Source organism: Polypterus senegalus, chromosome 2, assembly GCF_016835505.1.
Source record: "Polypterus senegalus isolate Bchr_013 chromosome 2, ASM1683550v1, whole genome shotgun sequence".
In the NCBI taxonomy this organism is placed as follows: Eukaryota; Metazoa; Chordata; class Cladistia; order Polypteriformes; family Polypteridae; genus Polypterus; species Polypterus senegalus.
In genome coordinates, this window is record NC_053155.1 from 280,446,471 (window position 1) to 280,459,631 (window position 13,161).

The window sequence follows — 13,161 nt, forward strand, 5'->3', positions numbered from 1 at the left end:
GAGGACTTCACTAAATGTGGGTGGCATAATGCATCTTATTATATTGTAACTAGGGGGAGCGATAGCCACTTTGCGTCTCTGCCGCTCATGTTGTGAAGAGGGGTGGCTAAATGCACCCCAAGGAGATGCAGTCGCTCCTCCAAAACCCCCCCTTAAATGGTGATACGATGGGAAACAAATTTCAGTTTTTTTTTTACCTCCTCTTTGCTCAGTCAGCTGCTGGCTTGCTGCTGCTGCCATGCCGCATTATCTGCATCTTGCGCGGTGCTTCAAAAATTTAAAAGCCTGCACAGCAGCTGTCCTACTGTTTGTCTTTTATTTCTGGCTCCGGGCGTGGTTAAATCTCTTGGCACAAAGTCTTATCATGCAGGAAGTGAGTTCTTGATATTTTTTAATCTGAAAATCTAACCACATCACATTAAAGTTGATAAAGTCTGAAAAGAATATCAAACATATACAGTATAACTGTATGTAGGTTTTAAAATAAACTCGATTTAAATCGTGACAAAAAAGTGACATAAAAACATCACATAAAATCGTTGCACTTTTAGGCTTACGATTTTATATATAGAGTAGATAACGCACATTTGATGTTGAAGAATGGATTAACGGGGGAATGTTGAGCCATGCCGTGATAATCAAAGTGTCTGCCAACCTGACAAGGTAGGTATATGAGGACAAAGTCAAAAGTCAAAGAAGGAGGTTAACCCACAAATCTAACTAGCGAAACCAGGAGGTACAAGGCAAAACATTCTCCAAATAAAATCACACAAACATCAAATATATAAGAAAAGGACAACAGAAAACAAACTAAAAACTGAGGAAAGTAATTAATAGAGTTATTATGTTCGTGCCTGGGTAATTCTGGCAACAGGTAAGGACAAACAGGACAACATCCAAAGCTCAGAGCAAGGCATGGCAATTACTTTTATTTCAAGTGCAGAAAATAAATATAAATATCCATCCATCCATTTTCTTTCATAATATCTTATAATTGTACAATGGTTGCTGATCCTATAGACAATAATTTAATTTATTTTCAAATGGACAATGGAGAACAAATGCCATTACAGCCAGGGCTGATTCTGGCCTTCTCCTCTCTGTATGTGATGTGAGCCCCCAATGGCTATGGGGCCCAAAGTGACCGCTGACTCTGCAAAGTGAATTAAAAAAAAAAAAAAAGCTAACCTTTACAAGGATCATAAATTGCACCGGCTGTTACAGACTGAAATCAAATGTGTGCTTTTATTCTAAAACAGTAAGACTAAGAGCAGTTTACTTCTCAAAACGGAGGGGTTAGGATCGAACTCGTAACCTCTTGATTCCCAAGCGGGGGATAAGTCTATTGAACCACAGAGGCAGTTACAATAAACTGCTGTCAATGCCGCATGTTAAGGCGGCTTTTTGTTTCTGCAGTTATATTTTTGAATAAAAGCGCAATTGTGTTATTCTTATGAAAATGTTTCTTTGCTATTTGGACTTCAGGCTTCATACATTATATAGTTTATGCCTATATTTTTTTAATCTACTACTAGAAAGTAAAAAACGTTTCTGTTTTAACAATGTGTTGACACAGATTACTGTAGAAACGGAACAGACATGAAATGCGTGTGTTCCAAATAACGATCTATTATTTCCACTCTAAAACTCCACTTCACTCCCAGATACTCAATCAAGCTGAAGTTCGTGCACATTCTAAATTGGTGGGGGGATGGAATAGCCGGCTGCTCCAAGCTTCTCTTTATCACCACATTTAGAAGACAAAGGGCGCTGGCGGAGAGGTGTGAAGGGATTTAAGAAGCGATTTAAGGTGGGACGGAATTACGAGTTTTTTCGTAGGCTCTGGTAATTCTAGTGTTAAATACAACAATACAGGCTCCATCTAATGACCATTTATAAGAAAACTGGACATTAGTTCAACATAATGCTATAATATAATGCTATAATATATTGCTATAATAATGCATAATTAAATGAATTCAGTAGACTTATGGCAAAGAAAGTAAAAAAAAACTTAATGCACAACTTAAGAAATGTCAATTATGAAATAAGATAAGATAAGGTAACACTTTATTAATCCCAGAAGGGAAATTTATGATGCAATATGCAATATAGACTGGAGTGAATGAAACAAATTCAAGTCACAGGTAATAGTTTAAAGAAGCAAAACTCTAAACAATGTCGCTCAAAATTAATAATTTGAGCCAGAGTAGAAGAGATGCATTATACTGTAATTTCTCTCTTTCTGCATTAAACTAACTAAATCTCCTGCAGACTTTCAGTGTCACCTGAAATGTTATCTGACAAGCCGACTTGTTGGTGTGACCCTACCAACACAAATAGTTTTAACATCACTTCAAAAGGGTTAATGTAACTTTACCTAATAGAATATTAACGTGACAGGACTCATAGGACTGAAAACGACAGCTGTATGTCAGAAGAAGAAAGAGGAACTAAAAACTTTTATGTTTTCTGGAAGTTGTTTGGATATTCATTGCATGACAAGCAGGCAGAACTCATGGAAAGCTGATGCTGGGACCCTCTGTTGGGTAGTTCAGGTATAATAATTTCCTCTACACTGCATTTTATAAAATAACTGAGGTCAATGGAGAAAGGAGAGGGATAATGTTTCCTGAGAGTTTCTATGAAGCTGTCTACGGAGTCCCACGTGGTGGGTTAAACAACCTGAAGATGGCAAAAACGTAAAAACTCAGAGAAGATGCAGTAGTGGAGAGAACACTACAGTACAGTTAAGAAGCAATGCAGGACTGAGTAAGACCTCTTGTCTGTGGTGCACTTGACTATGTGAGGCAACTATTATTATGCTCCGTAAATACAGCTCTTATGGAGTGTTATGTGTGTGGAACATTTGTTTTGTTAAGCAGCTATATAAAGATTATTGTTTGTAGGTTGTGCTGTGAGACCATCCAATAAAAAATAAGGTCTTTCTTTCTATCCCATTGTCAGCTTCATTAGTGAGTGTAGATAATGTAATAATATCATGTGGATAATGTGATACATAATGAAAATGCAAAGACAGTGTGTCTGCAGCTGGCAAGAGCCACTGATCATCGAGTTACTGACTGTATATGAAACTGTTTAATGAACTAAACAGGAATTTGCTTTAGCTCTGCACATCTTTACAAATGCAATAGCAAGAAAAGGTTGTGGTCTTATTAGCAAAGAGTTAAATATGTATAAAAAGCTAGACTAGGAAGTAGTGTCATGTATTATCATACAGTAGTTACAAAAAGGAAAATTGCCTTGGAAACTTACCATTGGAGTGCTCTCATCTGGCAAAGAGCGTGGCGTATATGTAAAATATGCAAAACTGGGATGAATTTCATCTACTGGTTCAATTCCAGATTTTAGAAGCTTGTAAACCTCTTCATCTGAAACCTGGTATAAAGATCAAAAGATCACTTCTATACATCAAATAAAGATTGATTTATGCACAAATGAATGCGCAACGTAAGAAATACAATTTGGCCATGTAACTACTGTGTAAACCAAAAGATTGCTAGTATAACTCTGAGTGCTCCATTTGAAAAACTCTTCAAATAAAGGAAGATAATGTATGCTTTACATGTCATTTTCCATGCTGGAGAAAGTAATTTCATGCACTTTAATGACAACTGAACTATACCATGCATTTAGAGTAGTACAATCTATACTATATATACAGTAGAGGCCCATGTAACCATTCAGGTCTTACATTTCTTGCATCTACTCCCTCTAGGAAAAGAACCAATGCTAAGTGCATAACTGCTGTGAAACCCGTACATTATTTGGAACTTAAAAATGGACAATGTGCCCTCTTACCTTCATATGGTACATCATCATTTCATTGGCTAAATGACTTCTAAACTGGGCCTCGTGAACTTTCTTATACAGCAGGGACTGAAAGGAAGGAAAACACTTTGATTATTTTCTGAAAATAACAGTTGATGGTTAAAAGTAACTTTTCTCTTGCAACAGTATTAAATAACATTATATTGGTTTTGACAGGTTTTATATAAACACAAAATGTGTGGAAGCATTGCAAGCGTAATATAAGCACAATACTGTATTCCCAAAGGAATGTGGTCCTGTGTATGTGTTTGGACTTCATGTGTGATGTTTTGGGTTAAAAGTCATTGTTGTGCTTAAATGCTATATTGTGTCTGCTAATTGAATAGTTCTAATTAGTGATGAGCGATACAGTCGAGTTATGTGAAACTGACACTAAAACTGACTTTGCATGTGATAAATACACTTTCATACCTGTTAAGGAAAGTATTAACTTATTAAACCAAAGGACACAATAAATGAAGTACATCTCTTTATACTCTGCATGTTAAATAACTAACCTTAGTGTTAATATGGTTTGCTGTGGTTGCCTACAGAACATTCAATAAGGGGGCTCAAGCAGAAATAGCATTTACTTACGTGGGCAATGCTGATTCCACAGTAAATTGAGAACGCAGTGGCCAAGTCTTCATCAAACCTGTTGAACCACGGGCCATTGATTTTATTGCAGAGTTCAGCCACGCCAATCACCTCTGGAATTTAATACACATGTTAGCGTCATGTATTATACATTACTAAAATAATGTACTACGGTGGGCTGGCCCCCTGCCCGGGGTTTGTTTCCTGCCTTGCACCCTGTGTTGGCTGGGATTGGCTCCAGCAGACCCCCATGATAATGGATAATGGATAATGGATGGATGGAAAAAATAATGTAAGTAAAGTTTGCCTTCATTTTCAAAATTGCACATTTAAATAAAGGGCTGCATGAAAGGTGTAATGATGGCTAAAGCCAGACTGCACTGTTTGATGATCTTATATGATGTTTAATGTTTGAACTATTAACCATCAGTGGCACTGAATAAAATGTGTTGTCTACTTTCACCTATGGAATTATCTTCAGACTCTTCTAGATAGATAGATAGATAGATAGATAGATAGATAGATAGATAGATAGATAGATAGATAGATAGATAGATAGATAGATACTTTGTTAATCCCAATGGAAAATTCACATAATCCAGCAGCAGCATACTGATACAGAAAACAATTATAAATTAAAGTATATAAAAATGCAGGTAACAGACAATAACTTTGAATAATGTTAACGTTTAAGGGTGGAACTGAAGAGTCGCATAGTGTGAAGTCTGTCAGTGGAGCAGGACGGTGACAGCAGTCTGTCACTGAAGCTGCTCCTCTGTCTGGAGATGATCCTGTTCAGTGGATGCAGTGGATTCTCCATGATAGACAGGAGCCTGTTCAGCGCCCGTCGCTCTGCCACAGTTGTAAAACTTTCCAGCTCCATGCCTACAATAGAGCCTGCCTTCCTCACCAGTTTGTCCAGGCGTGAGACGTCCTTCTTCTTTATGCTGCCTCCCCAGCACACCACCACGTAGAAGAGGGCACTCGCCACAAACGTCTGGTAGAACATCTGCAGCATCTTATTGCAGATGTTGAAGGACGCCAACCTTCTAAGGAAGTATAATTGGCTCTAACCTTTCTTACACAGAACATCAGTATTGGCAGTCCAGTCCAATTTATCATCTGACAAATTAGTTCAAGAAGATCCTTTGAATATCACATTTACATCAAAACTAAATGCATGCAATATTTCTACTTAAAAAATCACATTATATTTGACCTATTTCTACAGTGTCTTGCTTATGCTCCAGTTAGCCTATGTGTCCTGCTTATGATGGTTCCATTCTCCATATTCACCCAATACTGGATACTTCCTAATTGCCATATTGTATTCTTTTCTTTAACAGTAAAGTGGAACAAACTTTATAAAATAGGCAGGATGACTAAGGCCAATTCAAGGATCTCAGTGGGGGGCAGAAATCTATCCTGGCAGCTTCAATATAACCAGGAGCCAACCTTGGTAATGATGCCAGCTCATCACAAGGCCAACTCATACACATGCCAGCACTTAAAAAGCTTTAGAAAATTGTCTGTTTAAGCAAACCAGCACATTTTTAACATAGAGGATATAACTAATAAAGCCAAATCAAAAAAGGAACAGAAACAGAACATGTAAGCCAAACATGATAACCATTCAGGTAGGAATCTGAACTGTAAAGTAGCAGTACTAACCACTTTTCCACCCTACTACCCAAACTATTAAGGCTGAGGTCAAACAAAATCGTACTAAACACCGTTCATTCATTTTTTTCTTATATTATTTTCTTACATACCCTACAATATACATTTCTAATTTCTAAATTTGTATGTATGTATGTATTTATTTATTCTAAATGTCCATGTAGTCTTGTGAAACTGTCCTACAATTAAAAGATCTATTCAAAAATGTAATAAAAGTTAGAATAGAATAGAATTCAAGCAGACAAACTATGAACTTTGCAAAGTCACGTCAACTTGCATGTCATACACTTGAAGTTATATTTGTTTCCACAAAAATATAATAATAAAAAATGTACTTTTGGATAGTTCTTATCATGAAGATCTGTACATAATAGTGGTAGTATATACTGTATACATAAAATCGTATGTCTGGTAGAACATCACACAAACACCACTGTACCTATCACTACACATTTTTTTATTTATATTCAGTATAACAAAATTTACAATATAGGATAATAAAATCTTACCTTTACTTCACATAAATATCTAGAATAAAATAAAAACCAGTACAACCTCACTAAAAGTTGCCATTATTAGCTGAAATAATACAAAATCAATAGCATTAAATATCCTTTAGATCTCTACAAGAGGTTAATAGTGTGCCTTGTTGAAATTGGTCAGGAGGAATGGCATTTTGCCTTATATCTTATGGTTTTATTATATTGCGGCCAGTAGGGGAATTCATGGATCACCAAACCCCAGACACAACTACTAGTGACACAGTCCTGGGTCAATAAAGGGCTTTTTATTTGCAGAGACCGTATACCTTTTACAGGCTTCCTTTGCCAATTAAACACAACAGAACATTGCCCTATCTTATAGATTTCATTGCATTGCGTTCTCCTCCACTCCTCCCAGTCAAGTCAACCTCCAGGTCAAGTGGAGGGATCTCTTTTAAAGCCCAACCTGACAGAGCTTCCAGCACACCTTGGGAAGTACTCCTGGGTCGGACACATCCACGATGGTCCTTGTGCTGTTAAACCCAACAGGGCAGCCTCATAGAACCACAACCTCCATGCTGCTCTGTGAGTGTCCATACTGGGGCTGACTGATGCTGCCAACTAGAGTATGGAGTGATGCTCCATCTCTAGATGGCAGTAATTTACTGTCCTGTCCTTTCAGGCTCCTAAGCCCATCCAGTGTGTCATACTGTGGCTACTGGGAGGCCAGAACTGGTGTAGCTGCAGCATCTTTCTGTAACTACATTCTGGCATGGAAAGAGTGTCTCAGCTTCTTCATTGACCTTCTATTATCAAGGCTTACTGGCAGGGCAAAGGGGCATATATATATGTGTACATATATATCTCTCTAAATATAAAAAAATCCTGGAATGTAAAAGCCAGGCGACGAGACGTGATCTTCTTGAAAGTTCTCAAAAGACATTTTAAAGACCCGCGAGACAACAAAGACGGGCCATGGAGCGTCTCGCGGGGACCATAAACATGGGACTTGGTGCCAAGAGATTGTCCCAGGGCAGTCTTGCGGGGACGTGCAACATAAGAGTCTTGCAAGACACACCCTACTCATCAATTAAGAGCTCGGACAGCACAACAAAACATTCAGTCATGTAAAGACACATGGCACACACAGAGCCTGTGCTCTCAGCAAATAAGAAAGAGCTGTGCGGAGAAAAGAGATACGTATGCAGAGAAAGGTACAGAATATGAAAGCAGTTACAGTCGAAAGTATGGAGCCTTTTTTGTTTTAAGTGACTGATAGGTCCGTTCGAGGGAGGGCAGAGTACAACACCGCAGACTGATAGCTGGGTGCTGATTGATGTGGTAAGGAGGAGGTGAGACCCGTGGGAGGATGGGTTGGAGAGGGTGCTAGAAGGTTGTGTTTGGGGTTACGCAGTCGGCAATTGTTAAAATATAACTTTTGTGACACTTTATTACGTCAGTCACTACAGTATCAAAAAAAAAAAGATAGCACAGATCGCATTGACACAGACAAAAATTAGTTTAAGTCAGAGAATTTCAAAAACGGGATTTAACTCATATGCATTTATTGGTTACTTTGCAAAAACAATTATTAACTGCTGATGATGTGGATCGTTTTGTCTGTGCTGAAATTCCAAACAGAGAAACCTTTCCTACATTATGGTACAAAAGTCATTAAACACAAGTCTCATAGACCTCATTTAAAAGATTCAGCATATTGGGACACGACAGATTCCAAATATTATTTTTACAGAAGTTCTGAAATGAAAGTGAAACTAATGAAATAGTAACAATTCGAACAAAAAAATTTTTTACAAGTGTGTATGTGGAAAACCAAACACAGGGGTTGGCGAACAAAGCGAGCAGGGGGCAAAGCCCCCTAGTATATATATATATATATTTAAATATATATATATCTATATATATATATATATATATATATATATATATATATATATATATATATATATATATATATATATATATATATATATATATATATATATATATATATAAACTGCTCAAAAAATTAAAGGAACACTTTGAAAACACATCAGATCTCAATGGGAAAAAGAAATCCTCCTGGATATCTATACTGATATAGACTGGGTAATGTGTTAGGAACGAAAGGATGCCAAATCGCTTGATGGAAATGAAAATGATCAACCTACAGAGCCCTGAATTCAAAGACGCCCCAAAAATCAGAGTGAAAAAATTATGTGGCAGGCTAGTCCATTTTGCCAAAATTTAGTTGCAGCAACTCAAAATTGTACGCAGCACTTTGTATGGCCCCTGTGTTCTTGTATACATGCCTGACAACATCGGTGCATGCTTCTAATGAGATGACAGATGGTGTTGTGGGGATCTCCTCCCAGATCTGGACCAGGGCATCACTGAGCTCCTGGACAGTCTGAGGTGCAACCTGGTGGCATTGGATGGACCAAAACATAATGTCCCAGAGGTGTTCTATTGGATTTAGGTCAGGAAAGTGTGGTGGCCAGTCAATGGTATCAATTCCTTCATCCTCCAGGAACTGCCTGCATACTCTCACCACATGAGGCCAGGAATTGTCGTGCACCAGGAGCCACTGAACCAGCATAGGGTCTGACAATGGGTCCAAGGATTTCATCCTGATACCTAATGGCAGCCAAGGTGCCTTTGTCAAGCCTGTAGCGGTCTGTGTGACCCTCCATGGATATGCCTCCCCAGACAATCATTAACCCACCACCAAACTGCTCATGCTGAATGATGTTACAGGCAGCATAATGTTCTCCATGGCTTCTCCAGACCCTTTCACTTCTGTCACGTGCTCAGGGTGAACCTGCTCTCATCTGTAAAAAGCACAGGGCACCAGTGGTGCATCTGCCAATTCTGGTATTCTATGGCGAATGCCAATCGAGCTGCATGCTGCTGGGCAGTGAGCTCAGGGCCCATTAGAGGACATGGGGCCCTTGGGTCACCCTCATGAAGTCTTTCTGGTTGTTTGGTCAGAGACATTCACACCAGTGGCCTGCAGGAGGTCATTTTGTAGGGCTCTGGCAGTGCTCATCCTGTTCCTCCTTGCCCAAAGGAGCAGATACTGGTCCTGCTGATGGGTTATGGACCTTCTATGGCCCTCTCCAGCTCTCCTAGAGTAACTGCTTGTCTCCTAGAATCTCCTCCATGCCCTTGAGACTGTGCAGGGAGACACAGCAAACCTTCTGGCAATGACATGTATTGATGTGCCATCCTGGAGAAGTTGGACTACCTGTGCAACCTCTGTAGGGTCCAGGTATCGCCTCATGCTACCAGTAGTGACACTGACTGTAGCCAAATGCAAAACTATATACTCAAAATATAACTCTAAAACTATATATATATATAATATTAAAATTTTGCCTCTCTTTCTGTGCAAAACACCACATTTAGTTCTACAAAACTTTTAAGTTACACCAGTATAGTCTAACATTGAATAAAGGCTTACATTTTAGATTTTCTACGTATAATTATCTAGAAAAAAACAGGCAGCCTGGATAAAAACTGCCATTTTTGATTTAGAAAACAATGCCATTTTCAGCTGATTATGTTGACTAAAATAGTTATAGAGAATTTTAAAATATCTAAGCGTGTTGAAAAAAGAATGAATTATAGCAAGCACGGAAGATATTTACCAGTTGATCAAATTCCTAATCCATTCCATCTTTTCTGAATGCTCTCATTTTATGGCAAACAGAAATGGTCATATTCATTTTTTTGTTTTGGGGAAAATTAACAAGCAAATGACCTGTTTGTGAGAAGATCTGTGCTTTAACTGGAGTAACAGAAGTCTTTTGAGACGGCAGGAGTGAGAGGAGGTGGCCACTTCACTGGGATTCAGCAGGAGTGCTGCTCAGGGAGGATGAGGGCGTGTGTGCTGCCCGAACCTCATTTGTATCTCAATGATCAAGTTATAAGTTAGGACTGTGGTGCATTGCACATGCTCTCTACATTTTGACATTATTACGGAACTATTGAGATAATTATTATTACTGTTGTATGAGTTATTCAATGTGAAAACTACTTTCTCTAAATCTTAAATTTCCCAAGGGATTAATAAGGTCAGAAGCACTAGATTGTCTTTCTGTGACAACGAGGAGATCGTAGTGTTGGATGTGCTTTTTATTTATATTATGCATGTAACTTACATTTTATTGCTCTTCTTGGTGAAGCTGGGTAGAACAGCTAGCATCATAAAAAAGCACTAGGCTTAAACAACCCTCTAGTTTTTAGGAAATTAGAAAGTAGAATTTAAAATTCATTCTAAAGAATTGATGCAGGTTGTGGAACTGTATAATTTTCAGGATTTATTTTCTTGAATAATTCTTGTACAGCAAGTATCATTCCTATTATAAACAATTCACGACAGTACTTAACAGCATATACATTAAAGCTAACAATATATTTGTTACAGATTTTTTTTTGTAACATTTACATGAAAGCAGGTAAAATGAAGGAAATCAAGTGTAGCTTGTCACACGCATTACTCCGACAATTAAAGTCTGTTTTATTTTACAGAGGTCGACAGATGATAGCTGCCAAGTGTAATAATGCCTGCAATATTACTGGCTTTCTCTGCTCACACAAACCATCCATACTCTTCTATTGCTATTAAACAATGAGCTTACATAAAGTTCAATGGATTTAAATAAAACCTAACATTTATCAAAATGACAAGAAACAAAAGGAGTAATTTTCCTGCCAAAGAACTGGAGAGCATCCATTTTGCTGCTTTTACATCTTACAAAGGCCTGTATAAATTGAATTTCATAATTTGATTTTCATTTCTATACACCATTGTAGCCTGAAAAATATTTCCAAAAATGTGAAATTTTAATGTAAATGCATATTCTTTATTTATATTGTATGTTAAGTCTTTATGAATTCTAAATAGCTGGAGATGTTCTAGTGAGCAGAGAGAAAACAAAGTCCTTACAGATATTCTGCTTGCTTGTAACAATAAATTAAAGATAATCTGTATGCTAGTAATAATAAATTATCTCTGAAATCCATTTCTGTTCTTTGTCTCTTGATAGATCATGGCGTGTGTTCTGTATTGATTTTACATTTACAATGAAGAGCCAAAAAGATTTATGTCTGTTTTCAACAATATGAAACTTTAAACTTTTCAAATTTCAGTAACACGCAGGATATTTCTGACCAGATGGGGGCATTATGAATACTATGGGTTTATTCTTGTTTATTCTTAATGTATTTTATTATCGCGCTCGCTTTCATTTGATGCCTTTCTGACTTAAAGGTCAAACAGTTTAACATTATTTCCTCCTAGCCCACTATGAATAATCTTATGACCTTATAATATGATTTTTTTTTTTAGAATAGTAGGTAGTAATTACCACTTCAGCCTCATAGCTTCAGAGTCTACATTCAAATCCCATCCTAGACCAGAACTGTAAATTTATCTTGCACATTTCTGTTTTTCTTCAGGAAGTTTTGTTTTGACCTAAAGTCCAAACATGTGCAAGTTAGGCTGAATTAAATCTCTAATGAGTGTCATTATGTGAATTAAAAAGTGTCCTGTGATGATCTGGTATCCCATCCAGAGTGGACTCCTGCCCTGCACCCAATGCTCTGATCCAACAATTACCCTGTACTGGAATAAATGAATGAATGAACCACTCTATGGAGAGTTTTTCATTTCATAGGTTCTGAGCAAACCTCAAAACGAAACAAGAAAACAGGTGGATGTTGTGTATATGTGCTGGGATATATAGTTTCTTTACCATTATTTTCATCCTTGATTGGGAAACAAAGAATATTCCTTGTCCGGAAACCAGTGCTGTCGTCCACACCACGATAAAACAACGGGTGAGAGTAGGCATCTTTAATGTTCAGGATCTTCCCTGTGGTTGCTACATGACCAGCAATACCTTGATCTGCTGGGATTCGAAACTCTTTCTTTAATGAAAATAAAAACAAACATCTAAATTAATGCACATTGAATGATCTTCACAAACACTTTGTACAAGCTGATGTATTACTTTGAGAAAGAAAATGCCTTAGCAAGACAGCAGGCAGTGCAAATGTTAGACTGGTTATCTTACAAAATATACTTAATTTCACATCTCTGTCTAACTTTAAAGTTATCGTCAAGCTCTGTAAAAACATACGTCTGTCTGCACAGTACACTTTGTAAGACAGTCAGTCAGCTAAAGTGATTGTGACAGGCAAAGCCCCATTACGCACATTTAAACAACTGCTGGCCAGTCAACTGTTAATTGAATTAATCCATTATTTTAGATTTTATTACATATATTGTCAAATTGAGTGATTTTCTCTTTGTAGCTTATATCATTTCTCACTATTTAAAAGTGAAGCAGGCACCATGACATCATTTATTTTTTATTGCTGATTACAAGAGGGAAGTGACTGTGTGGAAAAGAGAAAGGTTAGGCAAACTTAGTTATATTAATAATAAGACCTTTGACAATTATTGATTGTGATAAGGTAATCTTTATTGTTTGCTCTTCATGCGCTCTGAAATCCAGACTCATATTTGCACAATCTCTTTAAGCCAGGGGGGATCAAGTCGGTC

General features: G+C 37.5%; 1 protein-coding gene across 3 annotated transcripts in view; it reads right to left on the reverse strand.

Moving 5' to 3' along the window:
• LOC120523931 (cGMP-dependent 3',5'-cyclic phosphodiesterase) overlaps positions 1 to 13,161 on the reverse strand; it is a 798,989-nt gene that overhangs the window by 49,815 nt on the left and 736,013 nt on the right. For all 3 annotated transcript variants that reach the window (XM_039745642.1, XM_039745643.1, XM_039745645.1), the window contains 4 exons: positions 12,350 to 12,524; positions 4,429 to 4,541; positions 3,823 to 3,900; positions 3,277 to 3,399 (listed from right to left, as the gene is read on the reverse strand). In XM_039745642.1, the coding sequence (XP_039601576.1) occupies positions 3,277 to 3,399; positions 3,823 to 3,900; positions 4,429 to 4,541; positions 12,350 to 12,524 (489 nt within the window). The remainder of the gene's footprint in view (positions 1 to 3,276; positions 3,400 to 3,822; positions 3,901 to 4,428; positions 4,542 to 12,349; positions 12,525 to 13,161) is intronic.